The sequence below is a fragment of the Phyllobates terribilis genome, unplaced genomic scaffold, assembly GCF_046119375.1.
Source record: "Phyllobates terribilis strain yellow unplaced genomic scaffold, ASM4611937v1 Scaffold_2__4_contigs__length_985480577, whole genome shotgun sequence".
In the NCBI taxonomy this organism is placed as follows: Eukaryota; Metazoa; Chordata; class Amphibia; order Anura; family Dendrobatidae; genus Phyllobates; species Phyllobates terribilis.
Window position 1 is genome coordinate 265,543,562 of NW_027362762.1, and position 21,425 is coordinate 265,564,986.

The window sequence follows — 21,425 nt, forward strand, 5'->3', positions numbered from 1 at the left end:
AGGAAAATATAATCAATACCAAAGGCTTCAATTACTTCTGCTTGCAAACGTATGTTTGAACCATGGGACACTATGGGCAGATCTGTTAAGATTTTTTCGTTTTATGCGTACACCGTATCCATTTGATTTGGCCAATTAAAGGCATCTTTGACCTTTTCACCATGCAGTTATAGTTTTAGGCAACCCTTCATATTTCAAAATAAAAGATCCCTATCACACAAGGGTCTCAAATCTGTACGTTGATTGTCTTGTAGGACATTTTATTTCCACAGCTGACAGTATTTTAGAGCCTGGAAATTATGAAATGTTAGACCCCTGTTCTATGGCCTCGCAGGCGACTTCCACTGAATTATCTGACCACATCTAGAAAGTGACCTAATCTGATTGGCAAGACTGTAGACATAAGGGGAACTACAATCAGATATACAAATATGAAACTTGCAATAACTTTTTTCAAGCAAATAGGCTAACATTTGCGATTTTAATGTCATGGTCCAGTATACTGTAACACTTAGGATTCTATAGCTCCAAGGAGCTGGATAAAAGGGAAAAAATGCTACAAAGCAGTTGGAAGAAAAGAAATGTATAGCTTAGCATCATGTAAAATGTAGGTAAAAAAGTGGGTTGAGAAGCATGCATACCCACCCTTTGATTTGACAGAAAGAGGTGAGAAAGCAGATGACGAAGCGGCTTTACTTTTGTTATTAGGCTCACGAGAAGCAACGCTGGATGGTGTGAGGTCTACAGTTGAGAACAGATGCACAGAAGCAGCAGAGATAGAAGCAAACACAAGATGTTATACAAAGCATGTAAGAAATGACAACACAGGAAAATACGAGTTTTCTAGATTTAGCTTCTCGATGCAAGGTCATGCAACACTGTAAAGATATATTATGCACATATGCGCTATTTGATTCTTGGCTTCTTCAGTTGAGCAGCACAAACTTCTCAGGAATAAACATTACACATTACCATCAACTTCAGATGCTCATTACGGAAAAGATTTTCCTGTGAAATATGTGGAAAAGCTTTTATAGAGGAAATCACAAAATAGCAATTAGATTAATCCAACATTAAAACCGATGTATTATAACAGCCCCCAGGCATTTCTGGAATGGTCATCTGCGTCTTATTTTAGTTTATTTCCATTTCTCTATTTCCACTTTTTGCTACACTTACATGTGATCCTGAGATTTGTCACCATCTACAAATAGAAATGATTTTTGATTTGCTTCCGAGATCAGAGCAACACATCACAACCAAATGTGTTATATAACCAAATACCTGAAGCGCACCCCCCCCCCCCCAAGAGAAGCAGAATGAGGGCACAGTCACACATCAGACTTGTTGCAGAAACTTCTGTGACTGTTGAATTAATGTAAACAGGGCCTGTAAAAAACATGGGTATTCCTCAAAAAAACAAGTTCACACAGGCCAGACTTCCAGTCACAGGTATGTTTGGATATCTATCGTCATACACGCTTCTTTCGATGAGACATGGGCGTTTTCTGCTGCATTGACTTCACAAGGTGTAAAAAATAAAAAGTTTTAAGTCTCTCTCCCCACCACAATCAAGTCTCATTTAAGAGTTACAAGTGTGCCTACGAATTTACAACACCAAATCTACTTTACATGGCATTTGTCAACAATTTTTGCCAATGGGTTATTTTCATATAACAATCTGTATTGGACTTCCTGTCCTTTTAGGAAGAGTTTTCAGCAGGCTCCTTATCAGCAGAGGCAGGATCACAATGACCGGTAACACCTCAGTACTGAACTCAGTAGAAAACACAAAATCCTCTGTAGTTCACCCCACCCCCTTCCTTTCACAATGAACTTTGTACACGATCATAAGATGCTTTAATACAAAAGATCCGAGGAGAGGTCCATCTATTGCTGTTACTTTACATGTGCATTTCCTATATATATATTATTTGACCCAAAAGCCTGATTTAATCAATAGATCATTTCCTGAGGACATATTTCCTTTAAAAGGGTTAATGGCAATGAAGCAAGTCAACACCCATCTGCAGGACAGATAAAGGGTTATTCCTACCATGGCAAGTTATCATCAAAAGAACTGGCTGGAAGAACTTCACATTCAACTCATGCACCTACTGTATATAGAAGGTCTTCTGACAGGCGTTACAAGATTGTTTCTTTTTCCCCCTGCCTGTCCTCCCAGCTTACAGGGTAATGTCGCTGTGCTTTGCTGCACAGAATACATGGCGACGATCGCATGCATCTATAGCACGGGCAGAGAAGTCACCAATACAAAAAGTCATGAGAAGACCATGCAGGAAAGTGCTGGGGGTGGGAGCAATGCACAGGTGCAGACTGCAAGGTTTCTCTACTGTTATGAGATTACAGAAGAGGTTTTGCAGGTCTAGATTTTAGGTAGAGTCTACTGTACACGTACTATACAAGAACACGTGTAATATTAGAATACCTTTAAGTAGAAAATGGGTTTAAATCATGCAATAAAAGTAATGCAGTAAGATAGTTGGGTACTCCCATATGAAATGCTTTCTTTGCTAATAAGATCTAGATAAGTGCTTGTCTCATTATTAGACTAGTAGCTTGTCAACTGTCCCACCTAGTGAGCAGCGGCGTCCCCCCATGCAACCACGACGATACTTTCAATAAGGCTTTACATTAAAGCTGTAAAGCATTCCACCGCCTTTACTAGTCTGACTACTAACTATAGTAAAATGATCTACTGATTTCTACAAGGGAATTTGTCACAATGTTTTTGCAACCTAATTGGAGAGCTACATAATATGAAGACAGAGACCCTGATTCCGGCAATGTGTCACTTACTGGGCTACTTGCTGTAGGTTTTTATAAAAATCCCTGTTTTCTCAGCAGGAGATTATCACTAGAGGACTAGTAAACCTGCTCCATATTCAGGAGCTCCGTATAACTCCGACCCAACCACTGATTCGCAGCTTTCTGTGTACACTGTGCAGAGGCAGAAAGCTGCCAATCAGTGGTGGGGGCGGGGTTATACAGAGCTCAGAATTCAAAGATCTGGTAAATCAACAGCAGGTGTAACAGTGATTTTATCAAAATTGCAGCAAGCAGCCCAGTAAGTGACACCGCTGGAATCAGGGTCTCAACTCTTACATCATGCTGCTCTCAGGTGGGTTAGCAAACACCAGATAACAGATTCCTTTTAATGCATTTTTACACCACACTTGATCTGAATTTGGATCAGACATCAGGCAATCTTCGTTCCTAATGCATGTTCCACATATCCAACTGGAAAGGCTACTAGTGTATTCCAAATGTATATACAGAATTCTATAAGTCATACAGCTATATACTTCTGATGTATGCTCAAAGGGCACTGCACTATGAACACAGCCCTATCTGCAGGATAGAATAGGGGTAATGAAGATGAAAAGGGATGTAGACATTTATCTGCAAAGTGCTTTTACATTGCGTTTAGGGATACGTTCACCGGTCCCCCCGGGGCATATGTCCGAACCCCCCGCAAAACAGGATCCGGATGTATGCGCAGACGGGGAAGCAGACTGTAATGGTGCTGGCAGAGTGAACGTGCGCTCTGACGTGCATCATTATCAGGAGTGTACGGCTACTGGAGGCGGACACTGACGTAGTAGACTATAGCTGGGTGGCCCTGATGGGACCAGCGGACGTGTCCCTAAATGCAATGTGAAAGCATCCTAACAAAACTAGCATGAAAGCATATTTATCACCCTGCTCAAAATACACAACATTGACTTCATTCATATCCCCTTAGTACGCTGCAGTGCATTATCCTTGCTTCTTGTTGTAAACTAGTGACACATTTTGTTTTATAAGGAAAATGTATTTAGAAATTATTATTTTTTTTTACTATTAGGCTATGTGCCCACGTTGCGGAACTGAAGTATATTTTTTACGCTTCTCCCTGGCGGGAAAATCGCATGCGGATATTACATGCGGTTTTCCCGCCAGGTAGAAGCGTTTGTGAGGCGTTTTTGCATGCATTTCCACATGCGGGTTATCAAGCACTTCTCCAAGTGATTTAAGCATCACTTGGAAAAGTGCTTGACAACTTGTTCACACTATATAAATCCATGCAACGGGCATGGATTTATATAGTGTGACCAAGTAGTAGTTAAAAAAAAAAAAAAAAGAATCAGAATGGTAAAAAATAAAGTTTATACTCACCTTCCGATGCATTCTCTGCCCCGTCCGGAGTCTTGAGCGGCTCACGCTGTTGTGTGCAGGACCTGCGGTGACGTCATTGAGTCATGTGATGGGTCACATGACTCAATGACGTGGCAGGTCCTTCACACAACAGCGCGACGGCGGGAAAACACCGGGAAGACATCAGAAGATAAGTATAAACTTTATTTTTTCTTTTTTTTACAGGTTCTTTGGTACCCAGGTCTGGATGAGAGTCTCCTCTCATCCAGACTTGGGTACCATCCGCACATTGATTCCGCTGCGCTTCCGCAAAATTAATGAACATGCTGCGGATTTTTGACCGCAGCATATACGCTGCGGAAAAATCCGCAGCATGGGCATTGACATTGCGGAATGCCATTGGGTGCGGATATACATGCGTTTTACAAGCGTTTACGCTGCGGAAATTCCGCAGCATATACGCTTGTAATACGCAACGTGGGCACGCAGCCTTAATGATGGGACGTTAAACAGTGTGCTTCACTAGAAAACATCCAAGTGCTACATTTTTAGGAACAAACACCTCAAGCCATTGAGTACAGGAATTTATGGAGTATACTTCTTTACACCGCTATAGAAATTCCTTGTTGAAATATGGTGAAAAAACAATGGAAATCCATATACCTAAAGCAAATGTATATGTATATATGCAGCATGCATGGTGTTGGATAAAGTCATTCAATACACACATATCGTGATACATGAAAATCTAGGGGATCTCTGGTAACAGCAGCTTAGATGACGTCCTTAAGGCTACTAATAAACTCAGGTTTATATTGAAGAGCCAGCTTGACTCCGTTTTAGACTATAATTCTCCTAAACCATTGTCAACTAGGTAGAAAGAAAAAATATTTGATCCACTTAAGGTACGATCAAAAATAATTGAACAAAGCTAATAAATCTTGAATTGGCAGCTGACGTCTCTATTCTTTGACGTTACCAATTAAATGCTGATCGCATTTAATGTCAAACCAAAAGTCAAGACTATAGAAACAGGCTTAAGACAATTGTACAAGACATGTTTTGCTTCAGTAGACAGCCATGCATGCATAGAAATGGAGGTCTCTGAAGAACAGATGACATTGCCTCAGAGAGAATGGTTGGATGAGCATGTAAGACGGACAGACTTACTCTGAAGCGAAGGCTGAGGCTGCTGGAAGGAGGGGGATTGTCCGAACACAAATGGGCTGTGGACTAGGGAAGAGGGAGGTTTTGCAGCTTGATCAAAGATGGAAGGAGCTGGCAAATTAGGCCGTGACTGAATGGAATTCAGTAAGGCACTCAGCTGATCACCTGCAATGGGCAAAACAGTCAAAACTACAACCCGTTATTGAATGAATTAAACATAAATATATTACAGTTCAGGACTTCTGAACTGACTGACGTATTAAGAGTAAAAGAAACAAAAAAATGATAAAAACTAAATTAACGCAAGGTATTAATAAAAAAATATATATATCACAGCATGGCATGCAAAGGTATCACAACATGCAATAAAATAGATACAATATAATTCTTAAGGAAACTACTTCACTGATCACAACCAGCAGATTATTGTTTAATGATTTCCATGGAATTGTTTTCAATAGACTCAAATCATAAAAGTAACTTTAGGTTGGGAGGTAAAGTTGGGCCCAATGATAATTTGTCATGTATCTGTATTATACATAAGAACTGCCCTGGGGGGCTGAAATCCCTAATGCCAGTGCCCAAGACAACTGTTGCACCATTTTTAATACATACATATGCTTAGTCCTCATTCAGACGTTTGTTTGTTGGTGCGAGTGTCAGTGTTTTGGATCCATTTTCCATTAGTGTTTGGTCAGTGCGACAGTTTTTACCATCACCGTTTCATCAGTGATTTTCACATATGGATAAATAAATTACAAAAGCTAATCATGGTCAGCACACAGACCGCACACTGATGCCATTGATTTTCAAGGACCCAGAGACTTGTGTTGGTGCTTTACGTGATGCCGGTAAAAAACAGACATGTCTCTGATTTTTGCATGGATAATTTTTGGATGGTCCAAAAACAAGCAAAGACATGTGAAAAGTCCCATAGATTATTATGAGTTTGTGCTCAATCCATGAAGATTACGTACATGAACAGATGTCTGAATGTGGCATTAACCTAAGTTCACATGTACATTTTTCCTACACTATGTGTTCTCTGTGAACAGCAAGATTTTAGAGGTTACAGACACCTTTGCATCACATTTTTCTTTATTTGCTTTTTAAAGGGAATCTGTCCAGAAGATCATCTACCTTAAACTGTATAGATGGGCATGCAGGTCTTTGAAATGAAAAGATAGCGACACATTTATATCTTCTCTATTTCTGAATTTCCGACTAATTAGCAGTTTCATTCATATGCAAATTATGTTTTAAGTGCTCTGGGAAAGAGAGCACTTAAGGAGCCACTGCCTCCCAGGTTGTTACCTAGCCCAGCACCAGTCCTGATTGTGATATCAGATAAGGATATCAGAGCTAAGACAGTGAGCTACCAATCAAGCTAATAAGGCCGGTGCTGGGCAAGGAAACAACATGGGTGGGCAAAGGCTAAAGCTCCCGTCACACTAAAAGCCCCGTCACACTTAGCGACGCTGCAGCGATCCCGACAACGATACGACCTGTCAGGGATCGTTGCTGCGTCGCTATGTGGTCGCTGGTGAGCTGTCAAACAGGCAGGCTCACCAACGATCAGGGGAGCAGCGACATCGTGGAAAGAATCTTTCCACGATGTCCTGCTCCTGGTTAGCAGCCTGCTGAAGCAGGAGCAGGCTGGTAACCATGGTAAGCATCGGGTTACTAGGGGCACACACACACCTAGTAACCCATTGTTTATCATGGTTACCACTCTGCTACAGTGAGCGGGAGGTTACCGCTCACTTTAGCAGGCTCGTAACCATGATAAACATCCAGGACACTTTGCAGTGATCAGCGACCTCACAGCAGGGGCCTGATCGCTGCAAAGTGTCACACATAGCGACATCGCTGGTGAGGTCGCTGTTGCGTCACCAAAACCGTGACACAGCAGCGATCTCGCTATGTGAGACGGGGGCTTAAGCGAGATCGCTGCGGAGTCACAAGTTTTGTGACGCAACAGCGACCTCAGCAGCGATCTCGCTACGTTTGACACGTAGCAGCGACCAGGCCCCTACTGTGAGATCGCTGGTCGTGTCGAAATGGCCTGGACCATTTTTTGATCGTTGAGGCCCCGCTGGGTAGCATGCATCGGTGTGTTTGACACCTTACCAACGACCTCGTTAGCGGCTCAGAACTGAGAAGTCGTCCCTCATCGAGGTCTGAATCGTCAGAGTAGCTGCTATGTGACAGGGTCCCAACGGCCGCCGATATCGTTATACAGGTCGCCGTATCGTTGCTGCGTCGTTGGGATGATCTGACTGTTTGACATCTCACCAGCGACCACATAGCGACGCAGCAACGATCCCTGACACGTCGTATCGTTGTCGGGATCGCTGTAGCGTCGCTAAGTGTGACGGTACCTTAAGGAAATGCTCTGTCATGCCCAGAGCTCTTAACACCTCATTTGCATATGAATTAAAATGCTAATTGGGAATGCAGCAACATATAGAAGACAGAAAAGTTGATGGATTTACATTTGTAAGACATGCATGACCACATGTGTGGTTTGGGGGAGGGGGATGTCAGGAAAGAGGGAGTTGATCTCAATGACAGATTCCCTTTGAACGCATAATTGTGTGTCTTTATGAATAGTCGTTTGCTGTAACTTTGCTGCTATGGAGACCCTGCAACTGTGTGACCCAACTGGCTTAGGACATGCTGTAGCTCCCACTGCTCCTGGCCGTTTGGTCACTGAGCTCTCCAACTCTGTTCTCTCAGTGTAAGAAATAGCAGCAAAAGGTTATTCACAGCAGATGAGCATGTGAAGAGGGAGGAAAGCAACCAAATGATCAGGGAGAGCAGATCACACAGGATGTAGATTGAGTGAAAAACACACAAGGAGGTTTGCAGATAGGGGGTAAGAGATTGCGTAGGCAATGTGTGATTGTAAAGAGAGAAGAGCACACAAAGCCATACCAAAGCAGATAAAATTACAAACTTCTGAAAAATCAGTTTATCAGCACAAGGCAAAAGAGATCCCTCGAGGGCTGTAATAGGGGAAATCAGTAATGGAATTAAGTTGTGCTTATATATGGGAGACATTGAAGACAACAGTATCCTGGACACACAGACCTCACCATCCAGTATATATTAAGGGAAATGTCAACATGGAAAAAAAAAACATTTCAAACTAAGACACTATAAATCAGGGTGTCCAATGAATGAGACTGTAGCTCAAAACTTGGTGCAACTTTTTTTTTTAACGCAAAATTAACATTACAAAAGTAAAAATACATGTTTTTCTGGTCAACGAGGTAGTATAATAATAATAATAAAAAAATAATAATTAAAAAAAAGCCTTCAAATAACAGTTTCCATAGATATCATGAATCAAATCATTCCTCAATTTTTTCCCCAAACAGCATCATGTCCCATGTGTAAAACTGCAGCATAGAAACCTGCATACAAGAATGTGGCCAACATCTGCTAAATATTGTCAATGGCCCTCTCCCAGTGCCACAGGCCTTACAGCACTTCTTTTGCTTAAGGGAACACTTGTAAAGAAGTTGCAGTTTGTATAGCAGGCCATTTTTTCCAATATATGACTTCTATATTACAGTGTTCAGCAGTTGTCCTTTCTGTAGGATCTAATTTTCAGATGTCTTTGGAGTAGTGCAAAGACTGTGCAGTGAATGGGATAAATCATAGCCATCAAACAGACGAGATCCTGCTCTGCTCTCACTGTAACATTCCCTCAGCGGCAGAAGCATGGAGGACATTACAGAAAAATACCGAGCAGGGAAGCTATGACTGCAGCATCTGTCTGTCTCTCCCTCCCATCCGGTCTGCATTCACATGCCCAAACCCCATTCCTTAATGAGTTGATAATCCATCTCCAGATAGATTTTACCAATAAACAGACTGAATGATCTGTTCAGGAGGCTGGGTACAGTAAGCTGCTCATGAGGGCAGAAACATTTTTCACGAACTAAGGTATATTACAAAGCTTCTGTTTTTGCACAATTGATTCATAAAAAATTTGTTGAAACGACGTTGCCCTTTTAAAAACTTTTAGAACAGTCATGCAAAAGTTTATTGCAGTCAACAATCCTACCTATTCAAGAAAAATACAGTTCAAACTGTAGCAAATGAGTAATATTGATCATTTCCCCATCATTTTTGAGCCTTTTTTAAAGCTCCATTCTACAATGAAGAAGTCACTAGCGTTTTTTGAAGCAAAATAGCTGGTAAAACAAACAAAAAGATGACCAAGCACCCATGGAGCCTTCATATTGACTTCTACTATACAGCCTTGATGTCTTTTAAAAACTGAAGCGGTTAAAAGTCGCTCAAAAGACAACATATGAGCAGCAATTTGCTTTTACATACAAATACATACAGGACAGACCAAAAGTTTGGACACACCTTCTCATTTAAAGATTTTTCTGTATTTTCATGACTATGAAAATTGTACATTCACACTGAAGGCATCAAAACTATGAATTAACACATGTGGAATTATATACTTAACAAAAAAGTGTGACACAACTGAAAATATGTCTTATATTCTAGGTTCTTCAAAGTAGCCACCTTTTGCTTTGATGACTGCTTTGCACACTCTTGGCATTCTCTTGATGAGCTTCAAGAGGTAGTCACCGGAAATGCTTTTCACTTCACAGGTGTGCCCTGTCAGGTTTAATTACTGGGATTTCTTGCATTATAAATGGGGTTGGGACCATCAGTTGTGTTGTGCAGAAGTCTGGTAGATACACAGCTGATAGTCCTACTGAATAGACTGTTAGAATTTGTATTATGGCAAGAAAAAAGCAGCTAAGAAAAACGAGTGGCCATCATTACTTTAAGAAATGAAGGTCAGTCAGTGCGAAAAATTGGGAAAACTTTCATAGCTGATCGTGACTGTTGTGACACCCCAGGGGTCTGGTTGCCACAGTGATAGAGATGTTATGTCTGAGAGCAGGTGGGAGGTCCTTTGGTCAGGGATCCTGTGCATGCGACACCTCCTGCCCAGTCTTGGGAGGGGAAGAACTTCCCCTATATAAACCCGGGGCTGAAGCAGGGTTAGGAGTCAAGGAGAGTAGAGACAAGAGACAGTCATAGGAAGAAACAGCTGGAGCTCAGTGGGAGCAATACTACTACGAGTCAGGGGCTGGCAGCTGCAGAGCTCGCCCTGACTGAGCAGCTTTCTTACCGGACCCGGCGTCCGAGGCTGTGGGGACTAACTCTTACCCAGCAGCAGAAGCCGACCGGCAGGGGATTTCAGGTCCTCAGGCCCAGAAACCCGAAGGCACGGTCACACGTGTGGGACCAGCACCGCCATCGTGGAGCGGAAGCCAATAGAAGGCCCCGAGTCACCGGCCATACGGGTGAGCACCACACGGTACACTCAGGGACGTGGGCTACTTATATCCGCTTCTAGCAAGGTAGCCAGAAGAGTACAGTCAGTTTGGGAGGCCTACAACTCCACCTGGCCAGGGGAGATCCCATCTGCTCAAGGACTGACCAGGCCCCGTTCGCTAGCAAGTACACCGGGAGGGTCTATCGTTGTTACCAGTAAAGACCCTGAATTACACCGCACCGTCTCTGAGTGGTTCCTGCTACCCCCATCTTCCACGTCGGCTGCCCTGAGGCCATACCCCTCCCGTTGGGGGTTATACTATCACGCTGCACAATTCTACACCGGCCTCAGCGGTCTGCCCTGCAGCGGCAGCTCCATAGCTGCAAATCAACGGGTGGCGTAGTCGACACTCAAATAACATCTATCAAGACTGCCACACACTGAGTCTGACCCCCTGGGCACGGACCGGGTCCCCGCCACTCGGAGACTACAACCCTCATCTGATCCGGTTCCGGGTAAGCCCCCGTGCGCGAGACGCTACGCGACACAGCAGGCCCAGAGGCGCGTCACTGTCAGTGTCAGCGGGCAAGGAGAAGCCGCCGGGTACCTACCTGTACAACACACCAATAGCACAGCTCGGTCCCCAGCGGTGATTAAAAGTATGTTTTTCTCTTAAAAGCCACAGCGTTTCAGAGTAAAACATGGCAATAATACACCCAGGAGGTGATACATGCTGACCACGATTTGGGCAGCATGTATCAGCTGACAAGTTCCATTTAACACTTTTCCAGTTGGTTTTCGGAGCGCAATCTACATGAAAGACATGTACACATCTATTAGGGATAAATGGGGCTCAAAAGTAAACTGTCAAAAACGGAAACGTTCAAATGTAATCTCAATATATATATAAAAAAAATCTAAAACTTTTCATAAATCTACACCATTCAGGTGATTAGAATGGGACAACATCAGACAAGATCCCATTTCAGTCACTGACCACTGCAGACAATCAAAGGCCTCACTCAGCGGTAAAATGACAGAAAACTGGGACATCACTGCTTCCTGTGCTGGCGCAAACCACCGAAGCAGCAAACAATATCCGGGGGGTTAAAGGACATAAGTATGACTCATTTTACTATGTTATAACAATCTGCAATTTAATTTTTTTTTTCTTTCGTAGAAGTAGGACATCTTCAGTCATAAGGTTGTAATACGGTTATTACAAACCTAATTTAGAGCATTGCTTTGAAGAGTTTATAGGTTTAAAGAGAATCTGTCAGCAGAATTTCATCTCCCAATCTATTTATATGCGTAGTCATTTCAAAGACAAGTCCAGCAATACCTTTACACAGCCAGTCAGTTTCATTGTTCATGAGAAATCAGCATTTGAATTGATATGTAAATGAGGCTGAAGATCTATTTGTAGATCTGAAGCTTCAGTCACTCCAGCTCTATTCCCAACTGAGCAGCCTCCTTCTGGTGACTGACAACCTCTATGCTGTGTGACTTCAGTCAAAAGAGTCTTCAGTCAAGCAAGAGTAGGCGACGCAGGGTGGGTAATAGAGCAGGAGTGACTGGTTTCAGATCTACAAATATTTCTTCAGCATCATTTGCATATCAATTCAAACACTGATTTCTCAGTGTCAGAGGAGTAAACTGTCTAGGTAAAAGGTATTGCTGGCAGATTCCCTTTAAAGTAAAAGGGGCTGTCCCATGAACAAAGTACATTGTAATCAATGGATCTTGGACTAATAAGTTAAAAAATTTAATGTGTTAAAAAATACGATCTTGTGCTGAGAATCTTCTAAATGTACCAGTTTAGAAACAATACTGGGAACTGCTGATTCCGAGCGCCGCCGATCTGCTTCGAGGGTGAGCTGACTACTTGCTTTTGTCTTTCTACTGTTTAGAAACAATGTTTTACCTCACAGAAAGAAGGCGCTATGATACTATGCTGTAATGTCTGTACACTCTCAATTGTTCCTTTCCCTAGCAAGAAATTGTGGTATGTACCAAGCATGTCCCTGCACGGTCAGACACAGCCATTACACAGTACATAACAGGGGCACATTTATAAGATTATCTCAGCGCTGGAATAAAAGGATTTTTGGTACTCACTGTAAAATCTTTCTTGGAGCCTTGGATGGTGTTGTGCCCCCCCAATGAAGGCTCCAAGACAGATTTTACGGTTCGTACCAAAAGTCCCTCTATCACCCCATTGGGGGACACAGGTAACCATGGAATGTCCAAAAGCAGTCCCAAGGGAGGGAACATTAAGAACTTGTACAAATCAGGTCAGGTAACCGGCAACAGTCGCCTGCAGCACCTTTCTACCTAGTCCGGCATCGCCCGAAGAGTAGGCGTGAACCTTGTAACATTTTGCAAAGGTATGAAGAGACGACCAGGTAGCCGCCTTGCAAACCTGAGCCTTAGAAGCCTGGTGGCGAACGGCCAAGGAGGCCTCTACTACCAGGGTGGAGCGAGCCCTTGCCCCCAGAGGGGGGAACTTGTCCTTTACCCAATAAGCTTCCAATATCGTCAAATTAATCCAATGAGCGATGGTGGATTTAGAAGCAGGGAGACCCTTACGACAACCCTCAAACGACAAACACGGAGTCAGAACGCCTGAAGGAAGCGGACCTTGAGAGGTAGCAGCGCAAGGCTCTGACCAAATACAGCTTGTGCAGAGCCCTTTCAAGTGGATGCACGGTAGAAGGGCAAAAGGAAGACAAGACGATCTCTTCGTTTATGTGGAAGGCGGACACCACTTTTGTCAGGAAAGAAGGTACTGGCCTAAGAACTAACTCATCCTGATGAAGGACGAGGAAAGAGGAATGACAGCAAAGACCTGCCAATTCGGAGACTGTTCTAATGGAGGTGATGGCTCCTTCCAGGAAAGCAAGGAAAAGGAGATCTCCTGAATAGGTTCGAAGGGAGAATCCTGAAGAACACCTAACACAAGGTTAAGGTCCCACGGATCTACTGGTTGATGATACGGTGGAGCCAAGTGAGCAAGACCCTGAAGGAAGGTCTTTACTTGGGAACGAGAGGCCAAATTGTGCTGAAAAAGGATGGAAAGCACGGAAACCTGACCCTTGAGAGTACTAAGAGATAAGCCAGAATCAAGGTCAGACTGGAGAAAAGCCAGAATGGAAGGCAGGGAAAAAGACATGGGAGCCGATTAACTGTCTTCATACCACCGAACAAAAAGCCTTCCAGGTTTGGTGAGATGCGAGAAGAAGCAGGTTTTCTTGCACTGATCATGGTCTGTATGTCCTGGGAAGGAAAACCCGCCTCCCTCAGCACAGCGGCTTCAACGGCCATACCATTAAACTAACATACCGAAAATTCGGGTGGAAGAGTAGCCCTTGGGAAAGAAGGTCTGAGCGGTCTTTGAGTTTCCAGGGGATGTCTGCAAGCAGATTGACCAACTCTGGATATCAGGCCCTTCTGGGGCCGGCCTGGAGCCACTATGAGGATCGGAACTCCCTACATCTTGATCTTCTTGAGGACTCTGGGAATCAAAAGGAAGGGGCAGGAAGAGATAAGGAAGGTGAAATTAAGACCATAGAATGACTAGGGCATCGTAAGCGATCGCCTGAGGATTGCAAGAGCTGGCTACAAAGTGAGGGACCTTGTGATTCATCCGAGACACCATCTCTGACAAATTTAATCGAACACGACTGGGTGAAGGGACCACTCGCCCAAGGACAGACCCTGACGACTTAGAAAGGCGACGGCCCAATCTTCCCCACCTGTTGTGTGTACTGCTGATATTGCTGGGACGTGACATTCCCCCCAAGATGGAATCCGTGAGACCTCCAGGACTTGCTTCGAGTGACGCCCTGATGATTTATGTAAGCCACGGCCGAGGTGTTGCCGGATTGAATCCGGAGTGGTTGGCCCGCTAGAAGGTCCTGCCAATGGAGAAAGGAACGGTAGGTAGATCTTATTTCCAGCAGATTGATGGGAATGGAGGTCTCCAGAGCATACCAGTGACCCTGAATGGTATGATGACTGAAAACTGCTCCCCATCCAAGGAGGCTGGTGTCCGTCGTGATGACTAGCCAATGGAGAGGGAGGAATGATCTCCCGAGTCGGATGGAGGGGGAGAGGGTCCATCAAGCCAACGACGATCTCACGTGAGGAGGCAAGAGAATGGGGCGGTCTAAGGAGGAAGTCCTCTTGTCCCAAGCAGACAGGAGAACCAGCTGGAGAGAGTGGGTATGGAACTGGGCATAGGAAGCGGCCTCCATTGAAGCCATCTTCCCCAGAACATGCATGCAGAGTCGTAGAGGGTGAGGGGTTGGGCGCCTTAGCACACAGATTCCCAGGCTGAGGGCCGTGATCTTGTCTTCTGGAAGAAGGACCCTGGCCAGGGGGGTGTCGAAACAACATACCCAAGAAGACCAGGTGCTGAGACGGAATTCGGGACAATTTTTCTTTGATCACGATCCAACTGAGACAGGCAAGAGTGTCCAAGGTGATCTGGAGGCTCCGGCACCAGTCCCAGAAAAACGTACCTTTGATTAGCAGGTCGTCCAGGTAGGGAATGAGGACTATCCCCTTGGATCGAAGAATGGCCATGACTGTTACCATCAACTTCGTGAACACTCTGGGGGCAGAGGTTAGGATGAAAGGGAGAGCTGTGAATTGATAAGGATTCTCCTGAATAGCAAATCAGAAGAATTTCTGATGTGCCACGCAAATGTGAAGATAAGAATTCTGAATGTTCACCCAAGAAAGAAACTCCTCAGGTTCCATGGAAGAGATAACTGAGCGGAGAGACTCCATTCTGAAATGAAAGAGCAGCACCCGCCGGTTCAGGACCTCGAGATCCAGGATTGGGAGAAGGGAGACGTCCGTTTTTGGGACAAAGAACAGGTTGGAATAAAAACCCGTGAAGCGTTCCTCTGAGGGAACAAGAGTGATTACTCCCACCTGTAGGAGAGAGGTGATGGCCTGGAAAAAAAACCTGAAACGTGTGTCGTGTCCCTTGGGGGGTGGGACATGAAAAAATGACTGTTAGGGTGGGAAGAAAATTTTATTTTGTAGCCTGTGGAAACTATTGCCCTGACTCAAGCATCCTTGACCGCTGACAACCACGCGTCTTGGAAGAGAAGGAGACGGCCACCCACCCTGACAAGATTTCCAGGTGGGGGGTGACCCATCATGCAAAAGTGAATCTGTTAGAACGGGATCTTGAGGGCGTGTTAGGGTGACCCTTTCTGCGCCAGGCAGGAGCAGGGTTGTATGACGGCTTCCTTCTTTCCTTTTGGGCCAGGTATCGTTCCCGCTGGGGAGGGGCCCTGGAAGAGAGTTAGGAACGAAAGGGACGAAACTGTAGAGAAAGTGTGGCGTTAAACAGGTGTTTGGGCTTAGGCTGAGGAAGAGAGGTGCTTTTGCCACCTGTGGCGTCTGAAATAAGCTGGTCCAGCTTAGAGCCGAATAGCCGGGAACCCTGGAAGGAGAGGTTGTACGAGATTTTTTGGAAGGCTGATCAGTGTTCCAGGCCTTAAGCCAAAGAATTCTACGTATGGCAACATTACTACTGCTGGCCCTTGCTGAACAATTGGCAGCGTCAAGGGAAGTAGAGCAGGTATTTCCCTGCATGGGAAATCTGATCCGCCAGATCAGCCAGCTCCTCTGGCGGAGCAGAAGATGCAAGACCCTGAAGTTTTGCACAAGCAGAAATAGACTTGGCTACCCATGTGGAAGCGAAAAGAGGACAGAGGGAAGTGCCCGCAGCCTCAAAGGCTGATTTGGCGAGGGATTCGACCTGTCTGTGGTGTCCTCAAAAGAAGAACCGTCGTCAGGTAATGACAGAATATTCTTAGCGGATAAACAGGAGACTGGAGGATCGACCGATGGGGATCTTGCCCACCTGTTAAGGTCCGGCCTAAAAGAGTTTAAAACATTCAGTTGTTTTCTACCTGGGAAGAGCTTGCCGGGTGTTGCCAGTGTTTTTTGAGAATTCCCTCAAATTAATTGTGACTAGAAAACGTTCGGGGGGGGGGGGGGGCGGACGACGTTTAGTCTTTTTGAAGGTCACAGAGTGGTCCAGAGGAAAGCACTCATCCTCTTTGATATTGAGAGTCTGATTAACCGCCGTTATGAGGCTGTCGACCATGTCCTGAAGTTTGGAGTTGTGATTCGCAACAGAATCAGATTCTGAGTAGGACTCAGGGTTGCATCCAGGGGTCATCTCCGGGGAGGAAAAAACTGAAGGCATCCTGGAGGATGTGGACAGGATTGGAGATCTGGATGAAGAAGGAGAGCGCGCTCGCTTCTTGGATCTAGTCCCTGATCTGTCCTTGTGAGAGTGGTGGCTGGGTGCCTGCAAATCATGCTGAGTGACGCTCGGAGCAGCGGAAGCGGGCAGGAGAATAGGTAAACGTTCCATGACCTGGTCCAAGGATTGAGAAACCTTGGTAAGGTCTGATACTGATAACGCAAAGGCCCACTCCGGAGGAAGGGGGGGGGGGGGGTGCATCATCTCAGGCGGTGGGGGGCTCCTGCAAGGATCACATGCTGGAGGGGCTGCAGGTTAGGCAAAAGTCTGAGGCCTGGTCTGTGGGCCACTTTTTACAGAGGGCACAGGTGTAATGAATTATGTTGGGAGAGAGACAGGAGAGAGGCTCCCTGAGCCTGTGCATATTTATGAGCCTGGGGTACTGCGGAGGAGGACTAATCCTGAGAAAAGAAAAATAGCCTAGGAAGAGCCTACCCGGTCTGGAAGAAGGATCCCAAGATAGCCGTCTGATGCAGTGTCCCCCAGGCAGGAGCAGTAGCAATCTGATAGCGATGCTTTGGGCTCTGTAGTCACTGATTATGACGGCAAAGAGGGGATAGTGAATATGGGCCCGTGAGAGAGACAAAGGTCGGTCCTACGAAGGGCATGGGAAGACAGAAGATGACGCGCCCCTACACAGGGAGAAGCGCGAAAACGGAAAACCTGCGTGCTGATTGGGCAGTTTGAGTGAAGGGGCGTGGCCTCACCAGCAGCAGTAGACCTAAAGGGCAAGAAGAAAACAGGCGCGCAGCCAGCAAGGGATGTGGGAGGGCGCAGCCGCCGAAGAATCCGTGGTAGGCCGCATGATGGGAAAGAGGGGGGGCGTTTCCGGGAGCAGGCCGGGACCGGGGGCTAGATTCAGAGCTGGTACTGAGTCCCTCGCTGCAGGATGGTAGAGAAGGCGTACGGTACCTGTTCGCTGCAGAGGTACGGGCATGGCGTCTGGAGCTTTTCTCAACGACCTGGGATGGCTGTTCTCCACATCCAGGGACGGTATCAGGAGCCCTGGGTGTGTGGGGAGGGGGTGGGGTCACTGGAACACCCTTGAGAGGGGGAAGGTCGCTGCTAGTGACAGTCTTCCTCCCGGCCCGCCCTGACGAGAGGGCTGGGGATGGGAAAAAGGCAAAGACTGAACTGCTCCAACTGCTCTGAGGTGACGGGGAAAGAGTCCTGCGTCGCAGACCAGAGAGAGTGGGCGATGTGAATGGCACCACACTGCTCTCTCGGTCGCGCCTGTGCAGGAAAACAGGGTGAGACATTACACCCTATTACCCTGGGAAGTAAATATCTGAAAGAGAAAGGGATTAATAAAACACAACAGGGTACCTAAAGGAAAAAAGATGGATCTGGGATCAGATCCAGGTCTGCCTCCTACTCACACTAAGGTTAAACTGACGGGCTCAGTGCCAGTCGGTGGGCGTATACTGCAGAGGAGAAGCTTTTTTTTTTTTTTTTTTTTTTTTTTTTTTTTTTTTAGCCTAGAGTCAGCCTCCTTGCGACAGCTGCATACACCCATTGTTATCTGTGTCCCCCAATGAGGCAAGATAGATAGTGTACCGTTCAAAAGTTTGGGGTCATTTAGAAATTTCATTATTTTTGAAAGAAAAGCACATATTTTTTCAATGAAGCTAACATTAAATTAATCAGAAATACACTCTATACATTGTTAATGTGGTAAATGACTATTCTAGCTGTTTGTGCTCTCCTCTGAAGGGAGTAGTACACACCGTTGTAGAAAATCTTCAGTTTCTTGACTATTTCTCGCATGGAATAGCCTTCATTTTTAAGAACAAGAATAGACTGTCGAGTTTCACAAGAAAGTTCTCTTTCTGGCCATTTTGAGAGTTTCATAGAACAAACAAATTTAATGCTCCAGATTCTCAACTAGCTCAAAGGAAGGTCATACTGGGATACTATTATAATAAATATATAATCGATATTACATAGTGAATTGCATATTTACAATTTATTAGTTTTTTGTGTTCTAAAGTTGTATTCCAATAAATACATATTATGTTCTATCTAAATATCTTGATTATTGTATCATAAATATTAATAAATGTCTGATGTTCACATTGTACTACAATAAATTTTTCACTTAAATATAAGCAATATATGTGGGAGTCAGAGTCGTTGAGTCGGTGTAAGGGAAATTGAGGAGTTGGAGTCGCAGGTTTGGCTTACTGACTCCACAGCCCTGCAAAGCTCACCTCCAAATTATGCATGAACTATTTAGGGAAGAAACAGGCAGCTGGTATTCTATCTGTAATGGAGTGGCCAGCGCGGTCACCAGATCTCAACCCCATTGAGCTGTTGTGGGAGCAGCTTGACCGTATGGTACACAAAAAGTGCCCATCAAGCCAATCCAACTTGTGGAGGGGCTTCAGGAAGCATGGGGGGAAATGTCTCAAGATTACCTCAGCAAATTAACAGCTAGAATGCCAAAGGTCTGCAATGCTGGAATTGCTGCAAAGGAGCATTCTTTGACAAAAGAAAAGTTTGAAGGAGAAAATTATTTATTTATATATTTATTTATTTGACACATCCAATTATGGAACTTATTTTTACTTCAAGATCTATTCAATAAAATGTACTTTGTTTGTGGGGAAAAAAACTTTAATGTATCACTTTTTTATAACTAGAAATATAAACAAACCCCTTTTATTTGGGAGTGGGGTGGGAGAGTAAGGGGGGCGTTGTATAGTTGATCAGTGAAATCACCCAATAAGAGCTTCCGTTCCTCCACGGGTATTTGCTTAGCATCAGCTCTGTGAAGTCGTGTGTGTGCTAGGCATGGTACGTCTCTATGAACAGTATTTTCCAACACTGCTGCAATCACCACCCATTTTTGGCATGCTCAATTAACAAACATAGCGTAACAATAAAACTATCTGTGCATTAGGAATTTGCCCTTTGTAGAGACGTCACTCCTTGCCCACCCACTGCGATGTAATAGGTGATAAAGCATTTTCTTTACAAACCAGGAGGACCGATCAGCTCATTATATAGACTTATAGGTCAGTGTGAACCTTTCATGACTTCAGATTTTTTTTTTCTACACCATTACCACAACACTACACCATTCACAAGTCTAAATTGATGTAGCGTCATTATGAAAATTATTATGTTAAACTTTCAAAAATAAATGTTAAAAAATGCTGCAATTAGTGAATGGATTTTGAATCTTCAATAAAATTAAAGTAGATTTCTTTTATAATGCGTTGTCCATGCGATAATGGGACAACAGATATGATACAAAGTGATGTTCTGCCTAAAATCTGGCCAAACACATGCAACAGCTATCAGACAAAGACATTTCTCCCGGCTCTCCCACATCAGTTTTCAATCGGGGGGAAACGTGAGGAGAAGACTCTGCCAGACAGGTCTTGGAGCAGTTAATCTCCGCAGGGTAAGATGATGGGTAGGGCATTATAATCCAAAGTGCCTGGCCCTCTTCTCCCCCAAAACTATACGTCAGGGAAGAGAGTTGGGAGGCCCCTTTACAGATTAGATGGTTGGCCAATGTATCGTTTTTTTTCAGACTTTAATGTTTATGGGGCCTTATACCAATAAAAAAAAATTTGAGCTATGTACAGACAATGAATGGCAGATGGAGGTTTGCAGGCACCTCCTCATGTAGGACAAATAAAATGACCGCTTTAATACTAGATTCATCTTTGATATAACAAGTCGTTTTCACAATTTGCAGCTATTCAAGAAAATACAAGCTACTCAAATCCAGGTAGATCTTAAACTTTTGAAGAGGTTACCGTTAAGTCGTCCATAGCAAATCCTTTAAATTAGTTGCAAAACAATTAGCAGGCCCAATTGAAAATGCTTCATCCTGTCGCCAATGCTTATATCTCTGGTCACTTTTTAAAGTATACATTCACATATGTATGGTGTTCAGCCATTTACTTTTTGCAAGAATTGGACACGATTGATTGGGCACCTGTGAGGGGGTCCATAATTTGACAAAAAAAGCACTGCTTGCAACAGGTCCTTACCAAACTCAGAGACTCGTGCCACTGGACACAAAAATTATCAGCTTTATCATAGTTTTCTGTCTGGCGTTTTGGTTTGGAGGGAAAAGAGACTCCCAAGTTAGATACATTAACAAGGGTCCAAAAATGTATCAAAACACGCTATTTAAGAACTATAGTCTAATGCAGATACCGATTCACCAAGAGGAAGGAGATAAGGGGGTTCTCACAGACAATACACTACTTTTCACATTCTGGTTGAACGTGTGTACAATATGATAACATATGATCTTTATGCTAGCTATATCTGGGTAGGATAAAGCTTTTTAAAGGGAATCTGTCAGAAGGTTTTTGCTACCTCATCTGAGAGCAGCGTAATGTATTTAAAGAGAAGCTGAAGTCAGTGATGTATCACTTAGATTACTGGGTGCAGGGATTCTGATACAATCAGAGCTTTTATTTTTAGAATAAAGCAGAGCTGAGAAAGCTGCCTCCGCCCACACCAGGC

The 21,425-nt window shown here is 44.4% G+C and overlaps 1 protein-coding gene across 14 annotated transcripts in view; it reads right to left on the reverse strand.

The window, feature by feature from the left end:
* MYCBP2 (MYC binding protein 2) overlaps positions 1-21,425 on the reverse strand; it is a 275,096-nt gene that overhangs the window by 44,246 nt on the left and 209,425 nt on the right. For 11 of the 14 annotated variants that reach the window (XM_073664071.1, XM_073664064.1, XM_073664070.1 and 8 more), the window contains one exon: positions 5,329-5,490. The exons of the other annotated variants lie outside the window; for them this stretch is intronic. In XM_073664071.1, coding sequence (XP_073520172.1) covers positions 5,329-5,490 — 162 coding nt within the window. The remainder of the gene's footprint in view (positions 1-5,328; positions 5,491-21,425) is intronic. 14 annotated transcript variants of the gene reach the window in all.